This window comes from Mesitornis unicolor, unplaced genomic scaffold (genome assembly GCF_000695765.1).
Source record: "Mesitornis unicolor isolate BGI_N332 unplaced genomic scaffold, ASM69576v1 scaffold18890, whole genome shotgun sequence".
NCBI lineage: Eukaryota > Metazoa > Chordata > Aves > Mesitornithiformes > Mesitornithidae > Mesitornis > Mesitornis unicolor.
Genome location: NW_010156436.1, coordinates 21,039 through 47,336, shown reverse-complemented (window position 1 = coordinate 47,336; position 26,298 = coordinate 21,039). Strand labels below are relative to the sequence as shown.

General features: G+C 40.8%; 1 protein-coding gene across 1 annotated transcript in view; it reads right to left on the bottom strand.

Moving 5' to 3' along the window:
* Window positions 1-572: 572 nt before the first annotated feature.
* The window catches only part of LOC104546745 (guanine nucleotide exchange factor DBS-like), a gene marked incomplete at both ends in the record, with an annotated part of 35,980 nt that continues 10,254 nt past the window's right edge, over window positions 573-26,298 (bottom strand). Inside the window, 13 exons of the mRNA XM_010192251.1 lie at window positions 573-676; window positions 1,665-1,777; window positions 2,353-2,471; window positions 4,470-4,556; window positions 6,122-6,193; window positions 7,914-8,003; window positions 11,795-11,890; window positions 15,860-15,969; window positions 19,035-19,107; window positions 21,225-21,303; window positions 21,717-21,809; window positions 23,169-23,390; window positions 23,947-24,072. Coding sequence (XP_010190553.1) covers window positions 573-676; window positions 1,665-1,777; window positions 2,353-2,471; window positions 4,470-4,556; window positions 6,122-6,193; window positions 7,914-8,003; window positions 11,795-11,890; window positions 15,860-15,969; window positions 19,035-19,107; window positions 21,225-21,303; window positions 21,717-21,809; window positions 23,169-23,390; window positions 23,947-24,072 — 1,384 coding nt within the window. The remainder of the gene's footprint in view (window positions 677-1,664; window positions 1,778-2,352; window positions 2,472-4,469; window positions 4,557-6,121; window positions 6,194-7,913; window positions 8,004-11,794; window positions 11,891-15,859; window positions 15,970-19,034; window positions 19,108-21,224; window positions 21,304-21,716; window positions 21,810-23,168; window positions 23,391-23,946; window positions 24,073-26,298) is intronic.

The window sequence follows — 26,298 nt, the reverse complement described above, 5'->3', positions numbered from 1 at the left end:
AATCCCTAACGTTCTGTGATTCTGCGATTCAAAGCTGAAGGAAGGATGACTGTTAGTGCCGATTTGTCTGAAATCTCACCAGAGCAGCCCTTCCTCCAGCCTCTGAAACCAGCAGTGAAATATGATTAAAGCAGTAATGGTTCATGAGATTTTAATGTTCTCAAAGCTAGACCAGAGCCACAGCCCTGATGCTGATCTAAATCCAAATGCTACCTGTGCCAGGATGAAAGCTATCCTGCAGTTACAGCACGCCTTGCTAGCTTGGGCTAGCTGTAAAGTAGCCAGCTCAGGTGCTGGTAGCCACAAAAGTTTGGTGGGAGATTCAAATTCTGCCTGGGAAAGGGGAAAAAAATTAAACCATGCCAAGGTAAGCTGCTGTGCCTAACTAGCTCTGATGCCTAAGGAACCGAATTTCAGGCTAGCTCAGCTGCATCACCAGAGACTGCGGTACAGACATACACTCAGGCCAAGTACTTTAATATAGAAAGTGCACAGTTTATCACATCCTTTTTTATCACATCCTTTTTTAGTGTGAAAAAAAATAAATGCCACTAACACATTTCCTATATTACCTGCATTGCTGTTCTTAATTATGTTGTTACTGTCCCCCTCTGCTGGTTGCAATATACTGGAAGGAACCCAGTCGCTTTTCTCAGAGACCAGTTTCTTCACCAACCTGAAATTCAGAGAACAGTCAGTGAAATTCTCTACATTCTCTTTCCCTGGGTTGTGTTTCTTACAGATGTAGGTTGGGCAGCTAATTCCTAAACTACAGAAGAAGGCAGAGGGCCCAGGGAAGTCCTACAGATAGCTAATGGCTACGTTTCAGCAGTGTCAGATGGTGACCCAGTATTCCAGAACAAGCTCACTTGTGAGCACTATGTGACAAGGAAACTGTGGCCTTTGCCTGTGTTTGAGACCCTGGGCCAAACTCAGAGCTGAAAAGACTGTTGTCCATCCCCCTTGCTGTAAATATCATTCGGGGAGGTGGTTTTAGTTCACTTCCCACCTACTTCGTCCTATGGGACTTGCTCCCATCTCAGTTGCATGCAAGTTCAGAGTGAAGTGTCTGACTGCACAGGTGCTTCAAGAAGTTCAGATAATCTTCCTCCAAATTACCCATGGAAAGAGAATTTAGATGCTCAGCCAAGTCTATTTCTAACACTTACTTGTCAACAAGAGAAAATAAATACACCAAAACATGTGTGAGCTCAAGGGAAGCAGATTCATTCCATTTGGTCAATCACATCTTATAGCTAAGCCTTTGGTGCTAAAAATGCTCTCTGGCTCACTGCTGCAGCTTGGTGGAAGGCACTGGGATTTTATGCAAGTATCCTATGGGAGGGTACTACCTTTGACAGTTGTCCTTCTGGCCAGAAGGTGTCCAAAGCTCAAATATTCCTCTCTGTTTCCTTGATGCAAACTTCTGTCCTCTTAAGCCTTATGTCACGAGCATTTGGGATGAACACCAACTAGGTGGAATTAACCAAAGCTGCTTGTATGTTCATGCCTCCCACTGCCTCTTTCACATTGTGGTCAATGGGATGGGTGGATTTGGACAGTTTTGAAGAGGCTTTGACATTCTTCTGAACATTTTCCATTTCTCCCAGGAGGTTATGACTGTTCTACCTGTCAAATTATACCCATTTCTCTGCTGAACTTACCATTGACCGTTTTCTCCTTCCTGCACAAACTGCACTAAATCTCCATCCTCAAGTGTAAGAGAATCCGGGAAACAGCTGTCAAAACTGCCTTCTACCCGAAAAAGATTGGTCCCCTAAAACAAATGAAATGATGCACCAGAAATACAGTCACTATGGATGAAAGAACACTGTGCAAGAGAGATCAAGTTTAGTTAAATACTGAATTAGGCATTTCAAGCTGGCAGAGATTTATTCTGTAGGGAATTGTGCCTCTTTTTATTCCTTTTCTCATGCCCAGGTTAAATATTATTCAAATTTAGGGCAGAACTGTGCTGTGAATTTAGGCTTTAGAATTACCCAGCCAGCCATTATTCTGATATAGAAATTCAGTTCATGACACCAGGTTAATTTATCTGGAAAAGTCTGAAATGACTTTTTTTAAAGGCTCGGATTTTCCCCCCAATTCTGTAACTTACCTATACAGGTAAAGCTACAGCTTACAAGTAGGGGTGACTTTTTATGGTCCTGATCAACAAAAAAGTATTGGAATAATGCCTCAACACTCCAGATCAAATTCCCATTTTCTGTCTTCCCACACATCCACGAATTTAAGGCTTGTACAAACCCAAAGCTTGCAGGTTGAATTGTGATCTTTAGAGGAGAGGAGGCTGCACTGGGAAAGGGCAGTGTAATTTGAAAAAGGAATTACATTGTTAGGGTTGGTCTCTTCCTCCAAGTCAGAAGAGTTGGAGAGTTCATCTGTGCTGGAGGGGATGGCTTCGAAATCTTCAAATGTGTCTAGAGATGGCATTTGCCTGCTAGGCCAACCTTTTCAAAGAGATAAAACAAAGAGAGTCAGATATCAGTCATTAGCCTCTTTCAGACTCAGCCTTTTAAAAATAAATGCCACAGGTTCCCTTTCCACTATTCCACTTACTGAATTTCTTTTACCTTTATACAGTTTGTTCCCTGATTTTGCCATAAAAATTAAATTGCAGTCATTATTGTCTCTCTAAAAACTTGTACCACTTGCTGCCATTTGAGGGAGAGCACATTGTGTGGCCATGGTGACCATGTCTGTCAATACCTTGAGCATTTAGCATTGCTAAATCTCTTCCCTTCAGGAGGTACAAAAAGCAAGGACCAGGAACATTTCTGCTGTAGCGAGCACTGTTTGCTGACATGATATTCAGAAGACCATGCTCATTCAGTTTCCAGCTTACCTCAACACATTTATCTATAAATTGAAGTCCAAAGCCATTGAATTTTGGTTGACTTCTTATCTCCATCCACCCTAAGTTGTTATTACCACTTGAGCAATTTACAAGACTGTACCCTGGAGGAGGTTGGAAGTGCAGGGAAGACACAGTAAACAACAAAGCACAAAGACAACCAGACTTTTGGTGGAAGGTAGAGAAGATCTCATTCATATTTCTACATTTAGCAGTCTTTCTCATGATTTGCACCCAAAAAACACTCCAGCCCAGCAGAAGGCACCTAAAGAGAGAGTTCCAGCCCAAATACAGATACAACCAGCCTGGAGTCAGGCAAATCACCATGTGCCTTCCTACTTAATGAACCTGCTGTGCATTAGCTGATTCACAGGGACTTGGTCTGAGCAGATACTGAATCAAGCTCTTTACAGCCTGTGGGTCATCGCTCTCAACAAGGCAAAGTGGTGCTCTAACAGCAAGGCACAGAGCCAGATGCTCATACAGTGGGATTATGCAAAACCCAACACTCATAATGTAAAACAAAACCTGGCCTGAGACAATACAAAAACCAAGACAGGCAGTTCAGGGAGTAAACAGAAAAGCAATCTGATCTGGGAGAAATAGGTTTATTAATCGATTTATTTAATACCTCCCCATGCACATCCTCCCGGCAACTGGCACTGGTTGGTGCAGCATGTGGTCATGCCACTCTGCAGCCCCTTCTCCACCCTCCTCTTACACCAGGGCTGTGACCACCCTGACCACTGCAATTCAGTTACAAGAGAGACTTCTTCACCAGAGCAGCATCCCCAGTTACAACCCTAAAGGTATGGCTAGGTCATCCATGCTTTCCAAGGTGTAAACTAGCCTCTGAAGCAGCATTCAAGTGCTGTGTTGTGAGTGTCCCTGCCAAGGTCTATACCAACAGAGTTTTGAGACCGAAAAGAGAATTTCAATTACAGACTGTGAAGAATATAGGACTGGGCCTCATATTCAGCTGAATCACACCAGCAAAATACTAGCAGCTGTCTAAATGTACAAGAATACATAGATACTAATTAGCTTTAAACTGCTATAGCAGTAAATTTAGTTCAAATTTAGTTCACACATTGGGCTATGAACACCAAAAGAAAAAGAGCCCCCTTCCTGCTTAGACAAAGCTTCAGTGCTCTTCTGCCACTGTCAGTTACAGAAAGCATACAAGGCAGAAACCTAAACAGCAAAGATCTCTTACAAACACATGCATCAGCCTTCTTCTTCCGTACAAATTGCTATTCTAATTTCTAAGACTAAGGCTAAGTAGGCTAAGTAACTTAGACTAAATAGGCTAAGTTTTATGTACTTAATTCAAGCTATAAAATAACATAGATCAAATTCTGAGCTCTCTGATATCAATTAAAAGAATTCTTTTCAGTTATGCCTGACCTACAGAAAACCAGAGTCTGGGATATTGTTTCTATACCTGCTAGTGAGCCAAGCTTGTTCTTTCATTGCTTTCATGGGAAATAATGTTCATTAAAAGAAAAATCTCTTTAAGATAAAGAGAGTAATATTATAATAAATTTATATTACACTCTCAAATTGAGATTATAAATGTTTTAATTTTGTTTACCTGTCTGTGAAGCAGATCTAGGTACAGGTCTCGTGGTGGAACCGGTATTACATTTAGTCTGGGCCAATATGGTGTTCTCAAAAGCATCTGTGACAGGAAGTACAATTTTGTGTCTTCAGGGTGAAATAGAGACCAGACAACCAGTACAAAGTGACTTCCTGTATCACTTCACAACTGGTAGTCTCTTTAACAAAGAGGTGGACTGAGGCCCAACAGTTATAAAAGAGGAGACACATGACCAGCACAAATGAGTGAAAAGACAGCAGCATTCCACAGAAAAACTGTAAGTCTGAGAAGGACAGAGAACAGTGAAATTAATCAAACAGAAATATTGGTGTTAATTAAGGAAAATGATTGCTGGGTGAACAGTGCAGTGTTCTATTTCACTACAGCTTCCTTACACACTTCGAACATACTTTCCTTGCAGCATTTCAAATCATTCTCTAAGTGATGGTATACGGTTTTGATGCCAATCTGTATAGCAATGAAAGGGGACCAGGGAGGCTCTTCTTCCCAGCTAGAAATGAACTATTTCACTCTTGATAAATGCAATGCAATTTTATAGGGGAAGCTTTTACCTAAGTACATGAAATCCTTTGTGTTGTTAAATCTGTCAGAGCTCTAGCAGTAGCAGCAATATCTTCTGATAAAGGGATGATAATCATGGAATCACCGAATGGCTTGGATTGGAAAAGGCCTTAAAGATCATCCAGTTCCTACCCCCCTGTTACGGGTAGGGACACCTCCCACCAGACCAGGCTGCTCAAAGCCCCATCCAACCTAGCCTTCATTCACAGTTTCCTACTTAGAGAAACTCAGCCTGGTGAGGAATGTTGTGCAGTAGGACCATGTTTTTAACCAGTGAGAATCAACGCAGCTCTATCCTACGGATAGTACTTGAACCTTGAAACACCCCCTGCCTCTGCAGCCACACGGTATGCTGAGATCAGAAATATCTGTTGTCGAGGCAAGTGATGTATAACACCACAGTCTGGGAAACTCTGGTGCTGGGTGCTCATGTAAAGGGGAAAGCTGACAATGGAAGCTGGTGATCTTCCAGTGGCTGGGGAATAACTTCCCAGCTTAACTCTTTGGTATTGTTTATTAAACAGTAATTGATGGATCTGCTGCAACAAATAGGTGGAAATTCTGTTTGGCTGAAATGAAACACTGCACCTTAAATGGATGTAGATGCACAGTCTAGCCTCTTCTGTAGTCTTCATGCACATGGCTTCTCCTCCTCTTATTAGGTATAGACACTAACAAGAGGAGAGGGATGTAAGTGGCCAGACTGCAGATGAAGGTGAAAATGAGCCCCTTGGCTCCCTGCTGCTGCACTCTACAGAGTGAGGTAGAAGCCAGGCAGAAAATCCAGATCCAGAGCATAGTCTAGAGCATTAATCTCCAAAATAGTCAGAGAATTGGGGGTTTAATTTAGGCTCATCCCTAGGTGAAAATTGGTAAATGTAGCTTGAGTGCAGGCGACAGGCAAGGGGGTGACAAGCTGTGTTTAGCGCAGTGAAACAGATAAACTGACACCAAGCCCCTAATAGACTCCAGTGTCAACTGCCAGCAGTGATGAGATGTGAATTCAGTGAATAATATCAAAAGATTGCCAAACAGATTTTCATGCAGGATGAAAATACTCATACCTTCAAACCCCAGGGGAGTTGGGTCACTCTTTATTTCATGTCTCTTGACTTTAACTGCAGGAACAAGGGGACCTGTGTGAAGTTGGCAGAGTCAGGAGGCTGTAAATACTGTTAAAGAAGAAACTTGCTTTCCCATTACCTGGAAACACTACCTGCCTAATACTTTCCATCTCACCCAGAAAAAGGACCAACCTCTAGATTTTAGGTGGTGAAGATAAACACTTCTGTGATGTGGATAGGAAACAGACACCTTTTTGCAAAAGATATTAAGACATACTAAAGTGTATCTGCTCCCAACCAGGTTTCACAGATGTTTTCTGTCACTCCTTTCCAGGAGATGGCACTCACAATCTCAGCTTTCTACCTGTGAGGCTGGCAGGGCAGAGCTCACAAAAGCCAACACTTCTGCCCCATAGAAATGAGGGGCATCCATCACAGGTCCACGTACACTGCTTCTCCTCTGTCCACACTGAACAACAACCCAATGGTTGCCCATTCTCTTTCTACAGATGTGCTTCATTCTGTTCCCCAGCTTAGGAAACAATTCAGTTCTCCCATAACCTAGTAACTGATCATGTGTTTCTGAAGCTGTTGCAGAGGGCAGAAAGCTGTAAGAACCTCTCCTCCTGTGCTATGCCCATCATTTCCATGCAGTGATGTTTTGTTGTGGTCTCAAGAATTTGGCAACGAAACATTGTAGGTAGTGGTAATATCACATCCTTTCTCTGCCAATAAACCCAACCATGCTCTCATTTCATGACAGACTCATTGCACAGTCAAGGATGTTGTTCATATCCTTCACAACTATTTAGAACGCACTGCATACTGTGCAAACGTCTTCCTGACAAATATATAGCCAATATCTTTAATACAAATCAATTCAGCCAGTTTTCCTTCTATTTTTTATTTGTCCTGCAAATCTTAAACTTGCAAATCAGTTTCTCCATTCCAGGAGCTGCCAAAAGACAATATATTCAGAATTCAGTGTAAGCCAGTATGTTCTGTTCTCAGAAGTAACTCTGACATGTAGGCATAGGTGCCTACAGTCCTACTGATTTTCAGCACAACTAGCTTGCCCAAATGCATGTGTTGCTTTTGAGTTTAAACATAGGTACTAGTGCAATAACTTAAAGTAAATTTTGTTGAAGTGCCTTTTCTCAAAATAATTACAGATCAGAAATAAAACTTCCATAGGTTTCCACACAAACTTCATAGAATTCAGTGCATTCTGGGCACATAGCTGCCTTACATATGCCTGAAAATTTCCTTGCAATGATAATTTCCAATCAAAAAGGTGATTGTGCTGAATATTCTTAAAACTGGCATCTATTGCTACTCCATTTTTGGCTTTTTTAATCCTCTGATGTTTGCTACACAACAAGGAGATTCTCTCCTTCTTGAAAGCAAAAATCCTAAACAGCTGTAAGGAAATGGAGAATTAATTTCTATTGAATTTCAGTTAATCCAAACCAAGGAGAAGTTGGAAACCTAACCTCACATCAGCCAAAAATTAATCCAGTTTCCATGGAAACCAGCACCACTCTTTGAAGTCTACTGTGGAGAAATTGAGACGAGTCATTATATATGCTGGCAGCACACCTTGATATACATTTAAAATGTCTTGGCCTGCCTCCCTGCAGGTGTTACACTGGTCCTGACTCTTCTTCTACTGAGACCTCCTGCATTTATAAAAATTGAGCCTGACGTACTCACTCTGTGCACAGCATTTGGCAGTAAATGTATCGGGCAGCAGGAAGGGAGAAGGGCAGCTAAGCAAGCAGCATGACGGTACCTTTGCTCACAGCAGAAGCATTAACTGTGGTGCTGATGGAGGAGGCTAAGGAAAAGCGACGGGTAACTTCTCTTTCCTTAGATTCTGGATCTGGGAGAAGAGATAGATGCAATGCAGGGCAGGATTAGAGGTTAATAAGCACTGAGGGTAAAAGATGTCCAAAGCAAAGCAGCAGCTGGAAACAGGTAAATAAAAGGCAGGTTGCTCCTCTAAAGTAGCCAGGAAAAATACCCTCAACAAAGTGAATAACACAGAAAAAGGGTTTGTACGAACATATTTTCAAAGCAATTCCAATTGCATCAATTTTAATACTTCAGAAGGGAGACTTATGCTAATTAATATTTTAGCAACTAACTGGTGCCTAAGTACAGCAACAAAACACAGAAAGATGAGCACGATGGTTAGAATGATGCATGTGTCTAGAGATGAGGCTTGGATTATTTTAGACACTGAACTGCTTGTTCTGTGATGCTTGACCTGAAATACACTGAAAAACAAACATGAATCATTTGGAGTTCACATTTGTCATGTCTAGAAATTAACTGTGTGAATGCCTGAAATTGTTCTCTGAGCCTCCTTCCTCAGTGGGGCAAATCAGCTTGGAGAAAGTGAAAGCAACAGAGCTTTTTTTTTTGTTTACTCCAATTAGGATCCTGCCTTTTCCTCAAAGTCCGCTCAGGAATGAAGGCACGACTTCCTCTGATTTCACTGCAAGATGTAAGTGGCATTTTTGACTCAAAATATTTCATAAACAGATCAGAAGTATAAATGAACTATCTGCTAGCTTCACAGAGCATGTGATGTTTCAAAACACATTGGGGTCATTACACAGCTCTCAAACTGTGTCTACAAGCACATCAGTACACCTTTTGCACCTACCAACTACAGCAGCACCGCTTGAGAGAACAAGTTGCTTGCTTACAGATATTTCAGGATTAACTTTTTAGTCTCTTCTGCTCTAAGGACATGTGCTGCATTACTGAAGTACTTCCATTGAGATATTCATAGGCTTCATATCTCAGTTTCAGTAAGATACTTGAACACTTAACTCTACCAGGACACAACCTCAGTTGAAAATTGTATTAGAAATGACTTTAAATATTCTGTTGAAGCTTTTCAGAGATGTCAAAAAAACTATCTGTGATTTGCATGTTTTGACTTTTAAAAATATCAAAGAAATATTTAGGTAAAAATTAAATGGTTGATTCTATTTTCACTGAAAAAATTCCTGGAATAGGCGAAGAGTTATAGCACACAAAGCTCTTTAACACATGCTTATGTGCTTTGCTGAATCTTAGCCCAGACATTCCCAGATGGTGCCTGTGATTCAGAGATACCTTTCTATTCCTATTGTCTCCTTTCTTTTACCATGTCTATTTTTTTTTCTCTCCATGTTTAAATGGCAGACAGCACTGGGGTAAATGGCAGACAGCACTTAGGCGATTTTAAATTTCAGGTTTAAGTGACCTGTGCAGTTCTATACTACTGTGAAGATTTCCTTGCTGGGGATCTTAACATTATCTTTCCCATTCCTCATCTTCACTTTCCCTTATTTTAGTGCTCAGTCACAGAACATTTCTCTTTGCTTTGTTTTTTCCATATTTCTGCCTAGTAAATGTCACATTCACTGCATGTTTCCAGTGGAGCATCATTAGCACCATAATGTTTTATTATGTCAGGATATCTGGAAACCATATTATCTCCCTAAAATTTTGACTGTAGATTGGCTACTGTAAAAAAACCTGTAAAATACTGTATCCTCCAATGCAATTCCTTATCAATTTACTCATAAAAGCACACATATTCAAGTACCTCCTTATTCACACCTAAAAGGCTGAAGAAAAATGAGGTTAAACTCTGCTCTCAATGTTTACAACAGAATTCTGACTGCACAGTTCAGCTGCTGTAGCTGCCCTTATTAAACTACAAAGAAAATATCACTTTGTAACTACGGCATTGGGTCACATTTACAGCACATCATGCAGCTCTTGAAGACCCTGTGCCAACTCCAAGGAATATGAGCTTGGCTCTGCAAACCAGGACAGCTGATGCCCACTGAAGGAGGGGAGATGCAGAGTGCTACGAGTGTGGGCCTTTACACACTTTAGTGCCAGTTTAGGTATGGCTGTGCCTTGGGGTCTTTGCACTGATGGAGCATAGGATGGTAAAGTTTCTTCTTCAGATATCAGCATTTATTTGGCCAAAACACTGAGGTGCTTATATACAATGTTTTCTACCCCACCATATCCATGCTCATTGATATCTATCAGGCAATCTTGTTTCCTCCCTCCTCCTTAAACCTTCTCTTTTATGTGTTCTGGACATGAGCAGACACAGTGGGTCTGGACCAAAGTATGCTCAGCTTAGTAGGTAACCTCTTGCCATGGTCAGTGATGAATCATTAGACAAAGGAGTCAAGAGCAGAACAAGCTTACTGCAGGAATTTCACCTTCTCACAGCTTCCCATTAGCCTTAACAGCCAGTCTGTATAATGCTAACACAGCTTTGCATCATCACCTACAGAAATGAGCACACTGCAAACCATCCAGCCCATTTGCCAGCTGGTTTCCTCCAAGCCAGGACCAGATCAGTAACTGAACGGCCCAACAAAGTGAAATGGGACATTGTGTAATGGAGGTGATTCCCAGGAATCTCAAGTAAGTAATTCTCAGCTCCTCGAGCTGACAGTGCCTACAGCTTAGGGGGTATGAACTCTTCTGAGCTGTGCTTTGCTGTCTGGAACATGGAATGACTGAATAAAATGTAAGGCATTTCACATGACAAGAAAAATTCAGATAAAAGAGCAAAAAAGAGAACCAAGCCAAAATTGCAGATCCAGACTCACATGAATTACATCATTATCCTGCATTTCTGAAATCTGTATCTTGTAATTAATTTCCCAAAGTCACAGGATCTGAAAACCACTCCCTTTTTTGTATTCAGAACATTGAACTGGTTTGTCCATCCTGGATCTCACCACCAAGCACAACCTTAACCTTGCAGCCAGAATCTTATGGCTGCACTGGCTCCTGGTGTATTCTCATCTACTTTACAATATTGTGATTTAATGCTTCTGTATTTCTCTTTTTCATCTTGCTGCTTCCTCCTTTGATGCTCACCCTCTCCATTACTGCACCTTAACCCTTTGTCTCACAGCAGAAATATCATTTATCAGAACAGCAGAAAAGCCATATAACAATAAAAAGAGTAATGACGTTATCTTTTCAGGAAATGAATTTGAGTAGTCATTCAATTTCATTTTTATTCATATTTTTCTTTCCTCTAAAGTCTCTTCCTTCTACAGCCATCACAGGAACATGCAATGCTTTCTATTCATGGATGTTAAGTGTCTTCTGAACATTTATGCACAAAAACTCAGAACATACCATTTTACAGGGCCATATAATAGTTAAGTGGAAATGACAATAAACCCCAGATCTTCTGATTTCCATTTCCCCACTAAGCCATGACTGAGCAACATTTGAAAAAACAGAGGTCCAACTTGTGCAGCACAACACAGAGATGACACTCTTCCCTTCAAGCCAGTAAACTGCTGAAAGAAGTTAAGTTGGTGGTTTAAAACAAGCTCACACTTTGGCCCTTAAGAGAAGCTGGAAATAAACATTATTTGCACTGTGCACCAGTGAAACGCCCAACCAGTCAACTCAAAGGTTGCCTTGCCAACACTGCCATGGGAGCAATTTTTGGTAACAGCATCTTTGAGAAGAGGAGCCATACATGTGCATCAGACAGGAGCATTTTGGTGAGATGCGGCAGCACTTTAGGAAATAGTGATGGATGGCACTATGGGATGGAGAGAACATTGTGGGAGTGCAGGAGACGGATGGCCAGAGACCAAATGCTGCATGGGGTGATTTTACCTTTGGGTGGAGCTCTGCGGTTGGAAAGACCTTGCAATGTGAATCGCTTTCTAGCAAGCGCTGTGCGCTCAAGGTTAAGGCTGGTGGAAGCATCAACTAGGAGAAAGAGGGAGAGGGAAGAGAAATAAGGAAGGAAGGGTCAGCTGTTCAGCTTATGGGAAAGGAAAGGTTAGCACTGGATGACAACTAAAAATAAATAAATAAATAGATTTTGATTCAGTTCAAGCCTGAGCAAGAGCTAATCAATTAGAAAGGTGGCATGAGGTCAGGGTGATTAAACCAGCTGAGCCAAACAGCTGATCCCCTGGGCTGATTTTGGCTCACTGAGTTTTAATGGAGAACAACAACAAAACAAAACCAAAGAAAAACAGGTGAAGGGATGTAGCTCTCAAAGGAAAATAAAGTTTAGCAGCAAGCTCATTAAAAAGGATCTAGTGCCTTTTACTACGCAAACACATCATTGTGGTTGGAACAGCAAGGTTGTAGGGAGAAATAAGAGTAGAAGCCTTGCAGTGCAGGACACATACAGACAGCAAGTGCTGTGAGCAATCCCACTTCTGCTATCCAGTGCTAGCACTAAAAGGTCTGCCATCATCAGCCCCATAGCTGATAAGCTCCAGCCTTACCTGGTGAAGTCTTTCTAACAGCCCCCAAAGCTGGCATATAGCCATGCAATCGATCTCATGATCTGCTGGGATGTAAGGAGTGCCATGCCAGCAAAGCTCACTTGCCAGGCTCCTACGTGAATAAGCCAGCCATGCTGCCTGACAGTTGCCTTTACAGAGATAAGTCAGATGGATCTAGGTCCTGAGACTCCAGGTTTGGAAGATACTCAGTTACTTGCATTGCAGGAAAGAGGTGGACCTAGGTCAAACCCCCAGATTCACGTATTCCTGCCAAATTCTGCATCTGCTCCTTTCTTTGTGTGGGCAGGTAGCACACAGAAGGCTTACGGCGAAGGAGCAGGAAAAAGCCATGTGTTGGCTGCCTGGTTCTGTGCCTTAGGATTTAACCACTAGCTTTCTCCTCCTCTTCATTTCATATGCTGCCAAGTGAAAATCATTAAAGGCACAAATGAAGACCAAAAGTACAAAGGGAGCATGAAGAGACAGTGAATTCACACTTGACGAACGAGCAACAGACAGACAAGCTGTGCTTCCAAAGGAAAGCGCATCCCATCACTTCCTGATTTGCAGCCAAGATAATCCAAGGTCCAAGGTGCCTGCATGCATAGGTGGGTGTGAGAGGAACAGATTTTAACAACACAGAAGTATTATGCCACTGTGTTTCAACTCCTTCCAGCCGGTGGCCTGATGCCAGCACTGGGCTGGGCAGGTGCATCTGCTGAGGAACTGGTATCAAGCAGTGCGTTCAGCTGTGGTGCTACCCACAAGAGCACTGGGAAGCATTTGGCCTTCAGACTGCCTGTGTTGGCCTAAGAGCCATTCCCGGCCATGGCTGCTCCCACTGCCAGGCAATCTTTGTAAAGATACTGTATTTTAGAAAATTTTATAAAGAATCCAGATACATTTACTTTCTGTTTGCATAGAAAAAAAAGCATAGTATTTGATTATCACAGAGACATGCAGCAAGTACAACAGTGCATGTGTACAGTGGGAAGGTTTACATGCTAATTCTTCAGTTATGCATTTATACCACTTCACTGAGGGACCCCTTATGATTTCACAAGTCCCCACAGCTTCCCAGCACCAGCCATTCATTAGACTGGTCTATAAAGACACATTGTCTCCACTTGAGTTATTTCAAACCTTTACCTTCATTCTGCAGGTATACCAAATAACCCTGGAAGCCATTTCCAAGTGTAATCAAGACGAGGTCCTGATAGGCAATGGGTGGAACATGAGTCTGCAGTGTGTATTTGTGGCAAAGAAAGCCAGCAGCATCCTGGGCTGCACTAGGCAGAGCCTTTCCAGCAGGTCAAAGGAGGTGATGCTTCCTCTCAACTCAGCACAAGTGAGACAAACCTGGAGTGCTGGGTCCTCTCCTGGGCTCCCCAGTGCAAGACATGGACATACTTGATTGAATCCAGCGAAAGGCCATGAAGAAGATGAAGGAATTGCAATATCTGACATAAGGAGAGAGTGGGAGAGCTGGGGTTGTTCAGCTCAGAGAAGAAGAGGCTCAGGGAGATCTTAATATATTTAGTTCCTGATGGAAGATGGAGCCACACACTTGTCAGTGGAGCCCAGTAACAGGATGAGCAGCACAAATTGACATACTGGAAATTCCATTTTTATATAGTAAAAACTTTTTTTTTTTACAGTGAAGGTGGTTAAAGACTGGGACAGTGTTTCCAAGGCAGCTGTGGAATCTCCACCCTTGGAGATATTCAGAACCCAGCAGGACACAGCCCTGAGCAACTTTCTCCAGTTGACCTTGCTTTAAACAGAGTGGTAACACCAGGTGGCCTCCAGAGGTTCCTGCAGGATTGAGCTCCCATATAGCTTCAAGTCAGTGAATCTACCAATCAGGTCCACACAAAATAAAGTTTTATACGCAGATAACTCAACCACAGGCACTTATCTACAAAAAGAGTGAAACTGAAATAGCTTGCCAATGGTGCCCTTCCCCTCTGTACTATAGAAATGAAATAATATTTTTAAATAATCTGCGTTCGGATTAACTGCATAGCTATTGGGAGTATGACAGTCAGTAGGTGGCACAAACGAGACAGTTTTTGGGGAGCCCCAGGCTCCCTCTATGCTGCCGGGGTACTGCTGGGTTCAGCCCTGCCCTCTCCGGGGGTTCCCGCAGGACTCCTCCGCGCCTTTGAAAGCGGCACCTAAGGGGAACTTTTAAAGACTCTTGCGGAGTCCCAGCTAGAGGGGCCTCACAGGGACAAAGTAAGGAGATCCAGAACGGGCCTGCTCTCCCGCTGGTCCCGGGTGCACCCACGGCCCAGACGCACTGAGCCCGGGCTCTGCTCCGCGCTGCAGCGGCCGCCGGGCATCGGGGGCGGGGGGCGCTGGACTGAGCTGGCCCGGAGCCAGAGAGAGCCCTTGGGAACCGCGCATGGGAAAGCAGAAGAAGAAACCCGAGACCTGGGGTGAGCCCGGTTACCACACACTTTCCCCAAAGCTGGACCAGTTAAAAAACATCATTAATTTTCCTGGATTTTTTTTTTAATAGGGTTTATGAATTTCGAATTAAAGACCGCTTTAAAACTTTTTGTAATTAAAAATATTTTTAAAATAAGTTTTTACTGAAACAGGCTTTTAATTCAGTATTTTAATTTTAATTTTTTAAATTAAGAATCCATAACTTTCCCCAGAATGAAAACTTACTGCAATGAAAAATCTTGTGAATAGCCTATTTTCAAAGAAAAAATTATTCAACATTTTTTTTACCACCTCTATTTATAAAAAGACCTACTGTTACTTTAAGCCCGATTTGGACATTGATCTCCTCTTTTAAGACCTCACAGTTTTCTCTTTTATATTATTAGAAAAGTCACTGCTTTAACATTTCAAAATACTACCTAAAAGAGAAACTGATGTTGAAAGATACTCTGTTCCTGCTACTGCCAGATGATATCCAGTTTCTTTTTAGCTTTAATTTTAACCTACATTGTACAGAATGCATCTATTTTATTTATGGCCTCAAATAATGGAGGGACTTTGAGTGATCACATGTGTGTTTATTTTCCATACACTAGAGGGGAACCTATACACAGAGGATTAAAAAAAAAAATCTTTGTCATAAAGCAAGGAAGTTTGTTAGCAAAGGCCACTGACAGAAATAGATATGGCTATAAGCCAACCTAGCCAGGATATAGAAGGTAAAATACACATACTATCCCCTCCAAATTCTCTTTTTAAAACCACAAGTTGTATAAGGAGCACTCTAATGCATCAAAACTTTAAAAATCCTAAACTAGTAACACTTTTTGGTGTTCAAGAAGTTTCATGGCACAGTTGCTCAGCTTTGTAGCATTGGTTTTTAACAACATACATTTAAAGTATCCTCCTCAAACTCCAGAAATGAGTGTGCAAAAATAAAAATATTACCCTTCGGAAGCAAAAAGCTGTGTGTCTGAACTCCTACCTCTCTTTTGTCTGGCATTGGGACTGGAATTCCTGTTTTTATTGTTAGATGCTTCCACGTTTGATGTCTCAGATTTGTTTTCATACAGACTTGATGATTTCCTGGTATACCTTTGGACAAAAGAAATACAAAAATAGTTATGTTCCTGCTTAATACCTAATTGAGCACTAAGCATTCTTTCATACCTTCAGATATGGAAGCCTAAGGAATAAAAGGCAGGTTTAAAAATTGTGTGCACTATAAATTCTGTATCTGTATAGGCAGATACGGTGGGAAAAGCCTTTCTAGCCCCCACCTCCTTTCCACACCACACAGTAAGGTATGTCCTTAGTGAGAGCTGGGAAGGGAAAAATGGAGAAACAAACTGGTTTAGTCTGCACAAGCTCTTTTTGCAAGTCTAACAGATTTGGAAGGAAGGGGTAGGAAACCAGGTTAGAAAATAAGAGCCTGGTTTTCCATCCTTTGCAGCATAAGTATATTTGACTCCAGGAGAGAAATGGATACTAGATGGTCACACAGATGTCATACCATGGGTAGAGGAACACTTGGATTCCACTGGCTCCATGATCTCCCAACTTCTGTTTCTTCCCTTTGAAAACAGGAATACAAGTGGGATATCCCTGTCTACAGCTGAACCACAGATGAGGGGATCCATCTTGCCAGATTTGCACTGGCTTTGCAATCTGCAATGGGAATGACCACCCTGCCCAGGTTTGTAGGGCACTTGAGCTGTAAGATTTTGTCATGGTCCTTCTCCTCATTGTTTTACAAATGTCTGGTGGTTTAATTTGAGTGTTTGACTGTTATCCTTGCCAGACTGAATGTTCCACACATTTCATTATGTCTACACACTTGAAATTTTTAATGCTCGTTATTAACATGTATCAGCAACAGCATTGCTGTTTACAATTAACATATGAACTGTTACACTTAACATATAGGGTTTTTCTTGCTGTGAGGGAAGGTCCAAGGTACCATTAAAAACTTTAAAACATTGGGAATACCAGAGATCTGTGAATACCTTTTATAACTACAAGGCATCCTGGGACTCATTGCTCTGTATTTGAACCTCTGACCTGTTTCTGATGGAACCTCTGTTACCTCCTGTGCTAAGTCAAAATGTGATTTTGCAGCCTGATGTCAGGTTCAAAACAGGGCTTAAACTAAATAAGGGAACAAATCCAAAGCACATTCACATTTCCTTCTTTTTTTTCCTCTGTTTCTTCCCAGCAAGGCTGAGATAACTGTGAAACACACAGCTGATAGAGTTAAAGATTTACAGCTGTGAGAAGGACACCGAGAAAACATAAGAGCTTCTCTGAAACAGCATCTGCAATAAAACTCCAAGTGTTTGTGTGTATCTGTGTGCGCAGGATATTTTTACATGGATGTATGACTGAATCAGTCATTTCCAAGAAAGCAGATGGTTAAGCAGTTAGAACAATTGTCTATTGAAGTTTCATATGTTTAAACAGATTAGAAAACAATACTAAGGGATCATTTCATTATCACTGAAATGCTGCAACTGTCCCTTGAGAGAGATACAGGAGCAATAGATACCACAAGGCATCTCATTTTAGGATTAAACTTTGAAACTTTGGGGAAGAATTTACAGAGAGAGAATTTAAATACATTGAACAGGACTTAGAGACATTCAGTAACCTCCTGTTTTAAGAGCACTGGGCTGAGTCAGCCCAGCCCTACCTTATCTGAAGGAATTGCAGCCCCGAGTGCTGCGGTGGCATATAAACAAGTAACGCCGATAAATCTTTGTCATTGACCAGATATGGCTTGGGATGGAGAGAGTGTCCTGAAAACAGATTCCCCTGTGTCACAGTACAGGTTTGATAATTCCCAATAAACAGTAGAGTCACTGTTATACATGTGCAACCCAGGAGAGGGTGTCTACTTGCTAGATAAAATCTCAATAATTAATAAACACAGACTATGCTCATGTGGGTGGCTATCACAAAGTATAGCTTCTTCCTTCCTCTCCTTGCCTCCACCCAACACTCCAAAACAGGCTGCAGAAAAGGCTCCACAGTCTGAGGAATTCTGGTTCCACTATTTCACATCCACTAGTGCAAAGCCACCTTGTTACAGTTCCCCTGTCCTCGCTTCTCCCAGAGACACACATTACAGAGGATCAAGGTGGCCTCAGTTTATAATAGCCAATAGGACACTGAACTTTGTTCCACTCAAGAAAACCCAGAGAGTTGTTCTTTCACGAGGACTTACCATATTCTTCCTGTCCCTAAAATAAGCCACCATTTGTACCAGAAGCATCTAACCTCTCCTTTTCTGGCATAGTTGGCAGACTGAGGACAAAAAGCACTTCAGTTTTCCTTTGTTTTAATCCACTCTAGGACAAATAGCTAATGTTTCTTCCTAGAGTTAATTAATTTTCTGTTAACATATTTTTGTCTACAATTTCTGCTCTGAAAACTCTCACTTCAAAAGCCTTATAAGAGGAATATACATCTGGATTAATTTGAAACATTTTTGTGATTGCATTTCATATTATACTGGAATAATTTTCTCCTACCTCCAAGGTAGTTTTGCCGAAAGATATTTCACTCTTGAGCCTTTTCAGCCTAAACCTTAAACAAAACAAATGTAACCAAGTCTAGAGAAAATATGGTGCAGGATTAACAGCACTGCATCTATTTAAAATGTCTTGCATTGAGTAGTACAACTCTCAAAGGCTGGCTCTGTTACCTGGGATCTCTTAGTTTGGTCAATTATGCTAAATCATGCTATCATGCTAAAGCATGATGCTAAATCATGCTAAAGCAATCATGCTTTTTACAGTGATATCCCAAGCCAACTTGCATTAAAGTTGCCTAGCAATTGGGTTATTACAAAAATTTGCTGATAGCTCCATTTAACATGCTGGAAATGCTCCAATACTTTTTGTCTAAACTTGAGTTAATCCAGAGCATGTGGTTCTTTTGCAAAGCTGAATGACCATCTTTGAAATGAATTCTGCATTGTGATTTTAGCTTCCCCATGAGCAAAACCTTGATCTGCATTTACACGTCTTTAAAGAATTTGAAGACAGTTGTGTAAGTTTGTACCCAGGAAATTAAACACAGAGAACTAAGAATTTATGTACTGCAAAAGCACAAAGGCAAGGCAAAACATGGCCCTGATTTGCCGTGATAGCTGTGGTTACCTGCTTGCATTGGAGGAATCCATCGGTGCATGGTATACACTTTCAGTGATTCTTTGGTGCAATTGACTTGCTTCTGTTAACAAAAAAAGTAAAATTTTTGCTTCAAATTATATACATTGCTTCCTTGTTTGCACAGAAGGTGGAGGAGAGACAGAAAAATAGGAGAGGAGAGATTTTAACTGCTGGCATTATGAAAATGGAATACTCATACTTGAAGAGAAAGGCATATGATTATCTTGAAGGCTGAAAACTTAGTTCACACAAACAGCTCTTCAACTCATATTTTTTCAGTGCAGAAGTGATTTCTTCCCCTACCACCTTCTCTTTCCTCTATACCTCTTCCCAGTGCTCACTGCAGCATACGATAGGGGGTGCATAAACACTAAGTGTTTAGACACACATGACCCATATGTTAAACTGTTTATCACATACCTTTGGCAATCCTCTTTGCCCCTTACTCATTCATCTCAGCTGGTTCCTTCCAACATTCCAACCCCCTGTGCAACTCCTAACAACAGTCATTAAAAACAGCCAGACAAACAAAAGTATGCCCCTTCCTTCTCTCACCACCACACAAAGTTGGAGAAATATCCAGTCTTGGATTAAGCACGAATTAAGGCCTCTTCTTTCATGAGTCATTGGAAATAGAAACAACTGTTTAAAACCACAGGACAAAGCATCTGCTTCCTGCTGTCAGCGTTGTAGTAAGGACTTTGATTTGTGTGATCATTTGGGAAAAGGCAATGGGAAGAGTTGCAATAGCATAAGATACAATTTCTTTCCTCTGACTGCTGTTCTGCTGGATTCACAATGAAGGAAAGCTTGACTTAGCTTATAGAGTAGGATGAAAGTCATCCTCAGATGTTCTCAAGACCAGACTGGATAAAGTCTTGAGTAGCCTGGTTTGACCAATAACTGACTCTGCTTTGAACAAGACGTTGCACTAGGATGTCCTGAGGTCCCTTGAAACCCAACATATTCTAGGATACTATGATCTTAAGACAAAACAATAAAGAATATAAAAATAGAAATGTTTTCAAGAACTTTCAGTCTTGATTCCTGCTTAGTTTTCTGCAGAAAGTGCATAGTAACTCTAGTATATAAGTCAAAGGTTTCACAAATGCTCATCTGGGTGACATACAAGCTTCATTTTCTTTGCCTAGAAACACGCATGGAGGATTAGCACTTAAACTCTACTTAAAGAGTTTGTAAGAACTCATTGTCTTTGTGAAACAGACAATTAAAATAAAGGTGACCTCTAAAGTTAAAGCATGGGCACAGGTTTTCACTTAGGACAAAACCTGCTTAGGAATCTGAAGGATGTGGGTGGAGAGGTTTGCTGGCATTGCTTTAAAGAGAGCTGTGTGTATGAGAGAAGCGGAAAATGACAGGTCAAGGTGAGAAGCAATGCCAGAGCCCAGGAAAAGTCTGTATTGGACACAGCTATGGTCTTTTTGTCCTAAGAAAGCCTGAAAAGTGGTTTTAGGACTCTATGCATTCTTGGTCTTAAATAGACTAGCATCTCAGATAGCCTTCATCACTATGTTCTCTTACTATCGGAAATAGCATAGCTGAATTTTGTCTGTCTTGGGTTCAATAACTTAAATAAAAAAGGGTGTCATTATTTTAGGTACTTATGAGCCTTCAATCATTCCTGTGTTGAACATGTCATAAATCATCTTCATAGTGACACCTCTGTGAGAGAGGGAAATGTCATTAATCATGTTTTACAGGGTGGTCGCTAAGATAAAAAGATATGTTTTAAATGTCAGTTATCCTAAGGCAGGCAACTAAATTTAAAATAAACACCCTCAAAAACCTAACAAAGCAAAACAAACATTAGGATGGAGAGGAACAGCTGCTGTGTCCTGCCGTGTATGTGGAATGAGATGTTGTGTCAGGTCTTGTGAGAAGGCATAAAATGAAGACTGGGACCACATCTCCTCACATGCTGATGTAATGGATGTTTCCAGGGTTGCTGCTTGAGAGGGAGAACAGAGGAAAATCATGTTCCTTGGACGAACTGTGAACAGAATAATTATTCATGCAATTTCTGCAACCACCCTCACATAGAAGATCGGGTTTTGCTGATTTCACTGGTGGTACTGGACAGCACTCATCCCAGTTTTGTGTTGTCACACACAACTACAAAAGGAAAGCAACACTACCAGATCTCACTCTGTGTCCTACCTCTACATGCTTCCAGTTGTCCTGTCAGGACTTTGCGAATCTCTGAAATCCAGGTGTTTTTCAGCTCAACAGAAGATGCCTGAGAACACAAGAGGAAGAGGCAAAGCAGATCTTGTTAAATCACGCTGCCAATCACTTGGCTGCCCTGACCTACATTTGCTCTCTGTTTTCCCAAGGAATGGAACACTGTGGCCAGCTTTGAGCAAAGCAGAGGACGCTCTTCAAGACGGAAAATTTACAATGAACCCAAGGTTCTATCCTTGCTTTTCTGTTCAGTGATTTTGCACTACTTTGTTTCCTCTTTTACACAGAGTCTTGACCACTTTCATAACAATAAACTGGTAATTTCAGTGCTAACACAACAATGAAGCTTCCAATGGCTAATGTTTATTGAGTGTACAGGACAGTGAAAGTCACGAAACTGAAAACTTTCTTAAAATTAATTCAATTGAAAGGAAGTATAGTTCCTGGAAAAAAAAGGATTGTTGTTACCTGAATGATATAGACCTCTTCTCTGCCATTATACCAGATCTCAAACTTCTTGTTATCCCCTTTTACATTTTCTGTAATGCCCACAGTGCTCATCTGTTTCAAAATAGAAAAGAAGCAGCTGGAATCTTGGAAAATTTCAATAGTCTTTAAACTACCCTCCAAAAAGTGTTTTTAAAAGGCTGCATTCACATCTGTATCTTAGGAAGTCATTAAAAGAAAAATTCAGAACATGTTATTTCTTAACATCTAATTTATCATTCATATTTTTGATTGTTAAATGAAAGATTTTTTTTTAAAAGTGCTCAAAAGTAACACAAGCTAATGTCTGATCATGTGTTTATCCTCTCTACTTTTTTTGCTTGAGCTGTGGATCAGTTTTCAACCCTATCCTGGCTCTTGTCCACCTATACAAATTTTCATTTGAGGAAGATGGTATTTTCAACTTGCCATCGCGGACCTGTTGAGGTGGGAGAGGAAGAGGGAAGGGATGAGGCTTTGTGAGATTTAACGTCTCATTTGCAAATCCAGACAACAAAAAATTCAATATACTTTCAGAAAAATTTAAAAAAAAAACAAAAGAGGTGAGCAAGGAGCTAAGTGCTTAATTCGGCAGAATGAACAAGGAACTGAAGAAAAAGAAGAAATCTAGATTTCTTAGATGATAGATTCTTAACCACAGTTTTGAAGTCCAGCTGCTGCTATACTTACCAGCTTCCTGTCTTCTTCCATTGCTCATACCCCTTGTTCTGATTTACCTCAGCATTAGATTTGAAGATTTAAACAGCTTTGATTATATCATCATTCCTACTATCTCCACAGAAAGAAAATTCAAAGATTGATATGAATTGGTTCCCTCTTTGCAGCAGGTTCTGTTACAATTCCTGAATGGTTACCCTGCAATAAGTTTGCAGCATTACACTTCGTGACCCATGTTAGTTGTCTGAAGTCACAAGTGTCACATCAATGTGCTTAAAGGGAAAATTTGGCCTACTTGTGAATCTCATCTTAACAGAAAATGTCCTGACTCATATCTGGAAATGTCACTCTTGCAAATAAAAGGGTACTTCTACTGCACTGTGATTCATCTGTAGCTATTATTGTCACAGAATGCATCTGCTTAACTGATGTCAATAGTAAAACTCAAAATAGAACCAAACTTGAAGGATGCCTATAGGCATAACAATAAGAGGTGCAGGTCCATTCAAGTCTTGCTTCTCTTTAAGGGATGCTGGGCAAGAACACACAAGGTGCCAGTTTGTATTGAGCTGCAAAATCAAGGTTCATGTCTGGACCTGCAGGACACACGGCTGGGTCTGTCTCCAGATCAAAACTAAATACTCAGTGAGGCAAGATAGCTCCAGATATTTGTACCTTCAAGTCTCCACATGGAAACATCCCTGTGTTGTGAGAACAACTTATTTTTCTCTCCCCCACTATTACCCCATTTATTACCTTTAATGAATTTTTAAAGCTGTATGAAGCAGTCTTCTCATGGCCATCTGTGTTCTCCTCCCGTTTCTTGCAGAAAAGTAGCATCTTTGTATAGAGGAAGAGGTGTCTCTGCATTGGTTTGAATCTAGCCAAATCCTTCACCTTGTTGTGACCCTTCTTGTGGTCGGTCCACACATTGAAGGAACCTTGCATCAACAGCTTGCCAAGCTCACCAACATCCCCCTAGCAAGAAAGGGAAAGTCTCCATCACGTTCAAACTAGGACAATCCCAGGCACGGTTCTTTCCTCTAGTGACTCATGATTTCAATGGAACGTCAGCAGAGAGATACATACATTCATGGCCTTTGATTTGTACTGTGGTTGTTATTTCATGTTTCAGATAACACCCTTGCCAGCCACTGGGATGGATTCTATTACCCACTTTAAATGGAAGCCAAATTTTCCTCCTTAAGTACAAAAGATTTGGAAAGATTTGAGTTGCATAGAGGACACAAAGTTACAAATTTCTTAAGTTATATTTGTCACACTTTCTACCTCTCACCTACAAATGAGGTTTGGGTGTGATTACTCAGAAGGACTGTATTCGTCCCACTTCCTCCCCACATTCACCCCCCCACCTCTTCCTGACAGGCACATTCACATGTATTTTTGATCACCACAACATGCTACCCTTTAAGAATGTGGCACAGGCTCCTGCAAAGCCACAGGCCAAGCATGATCAACGATGAGAGGAACACTGTATGGGCCAAGACCAGCGTAAAGCAACAGCAAATAATACCTCATATCCTGTAATTGCTATCTGGTGCATGGAGTCATTTACTGATTTGATGATATCAAGCACTGTGGCCAGGGCTTCTTCCAATTCAGCAGTACCCTCTGAATTCTTGCTGCACTTCAGCATTTCCTGATAAAAAAAAATAAATTTGAAAACTTCTTATGGTGGCCACCGTAAGTCAATCCTTCCTGAAATCTGTGCTGCATAGATAAAGTAGCAGAACTACAGGGGAAAAAAAAACTCCAAAAAACCCAAACCCCAAACCAAAACAACCACACCAAAAAACCAACAGGACATGCACCAGGATTATCAATGGGGACATACGTACATATTGACCTTCTGAACATTTTCAAGTTTTATAGGTTCATTTAAGACAAGACAGGACCATTGTGATATATTTACAATGAACTTTTTGCAAGTCACAGAATTACATCCAGGGTTATTTTTACATCGCATCTGCTAGAAATGAAACTTTATCTTAATATAATGACTTCAAGTGTGCAGAAATTCACCATTTCCCTTTACAATTTGTTCCACATGGTACTTATTACCAATGTTAAAAATATAAATTAATTTATAGTCCACATCTGGCAGGCTTGACGTTCCACTCATCAGGTCTTACAAGCTCTTGTCAGACAAAGAAGTTCTGCGTGGGAAGAAATCACTTCCTGTGTAGATTCTTGTAGACTTATGGTCAAATCAGCTCACATATCTCTCTTCCTTAAATTAAATGAGACTTCTTTAATCTATAAGACAGGTTTTTCAGCTATTCATTTTTTGTGGGGGGGGAAATAAGCCAGATTACTGTAGCTCTCCCCCATCTCTTATTCCCTACCTCACACTACAGTATACAGTTCTACACTTGCAAATTGGAAAATCTCTTTTGAGAGAGTAATTTTGAAGAACGGTGCTGACCTCTAGCAAAAATTCATTAAACATTACATTCTCCTTGAAAAAAGGGAAGTTATTCCATTTTCCAACCCTTACACACAAGGAACAGGAGACAAAGTTCTGGGCAAGTTCGGCAGTATGTGCCCAAAGTAAAGAACAAACAAAACATTTTGAGGGCTCAATTTCTGTAATCACTTCAGATACAGAGATTCTGTTTAGAGTTACAAAAATTTAGGGCAAACTACTTACATAGACAAGTACAGTTCCTTACAAGGATGACTGCTCTTATTTCTAGATGTGTTTTGTGCTTGAAAAGTTCTAGTCATAGCTCAGAACTTCATTATTTTCTTGTAACCAATGGTTATAACCTATGCATATCCTGAAAGACACTAAAATCTTCATTTTACAGGAAATTAATTTCCATGTCCCTTGCTCTGCTGCCTACAGAGAAGCCCTGAACCTGACTCAGATGCACAGATTGGTTTTTTCCCCACTGTATTGTATAGAAAGCAGTTACTGCCAGTGAGTATCCACATGAGATGCAAACCAGACTCTATATCTTTGCTAAAAGCATTTAGGGAAGAAAAGGTCAACAGATACAAACCCACATATGGCTGGTATAGTCTTGAGAAGACATGAATCTCAAAGCAGATGAAAGATCCCAAGACTACGCCATAGAATTTGAAACCTAAGCCAATCAGGATTCCTACCATTAAACTGAAAAAAGAAGACTACTTCAACCAAAAGTAGTAAGATAACTGATTACTATCACATATAGTGACCTGTAATTTTGATGCTTGGAATTTGCATCCATTAATCAGCTGAAAGAATAAGTTTATTGGTTGTTAATGAGACAATAATTCCAGTGGCAGAATTCATAACCAAATAACCATTTTATTCATTGTTATTGACTTGTCCTTGCCCTATGTATGTACCAGTGGAATGAAAGGAGTGTTTGGCAGGATGCAATTTTCACTTCAGAAATGCAAGCTGGGAAGAAACTAAGAAATAAATTATTGAAATAACAGCACCTCACTAAGAACTGTACAGTGAGTTTAGTCTTGTTTTCTTATACTGATTACAATGTTAACAGGAACTGTGTGTTAGAAACACACCTATGAATGAATCAAGACTCTACTAAATTCAGTAATAGTTATTTTGGTAAGAAATAGATCCCTTCAGCAGGCATGGCCATTGACACGGCTCTCATTCAGGTATTTAATTTTCAGCCACATTGAATTTTGAAATAACTTAATCCAAAATCTGAGGCACTTGTGGTTCCTGTAAAACAAAGCTGCAAAAAGGTCGTTCTTGCAAACCCCAAACAGCAGCCAGAGGGTTGCAATAATTGTGACCCAGAATTTAAAACTAGTCTGCCCATCACTCAAGACACACAGCTTCTAAGGCACTTGTTTGTTGCCTATTTTTCACTGACTCTCCTTTTCCTATACTTTTAAATGCTCC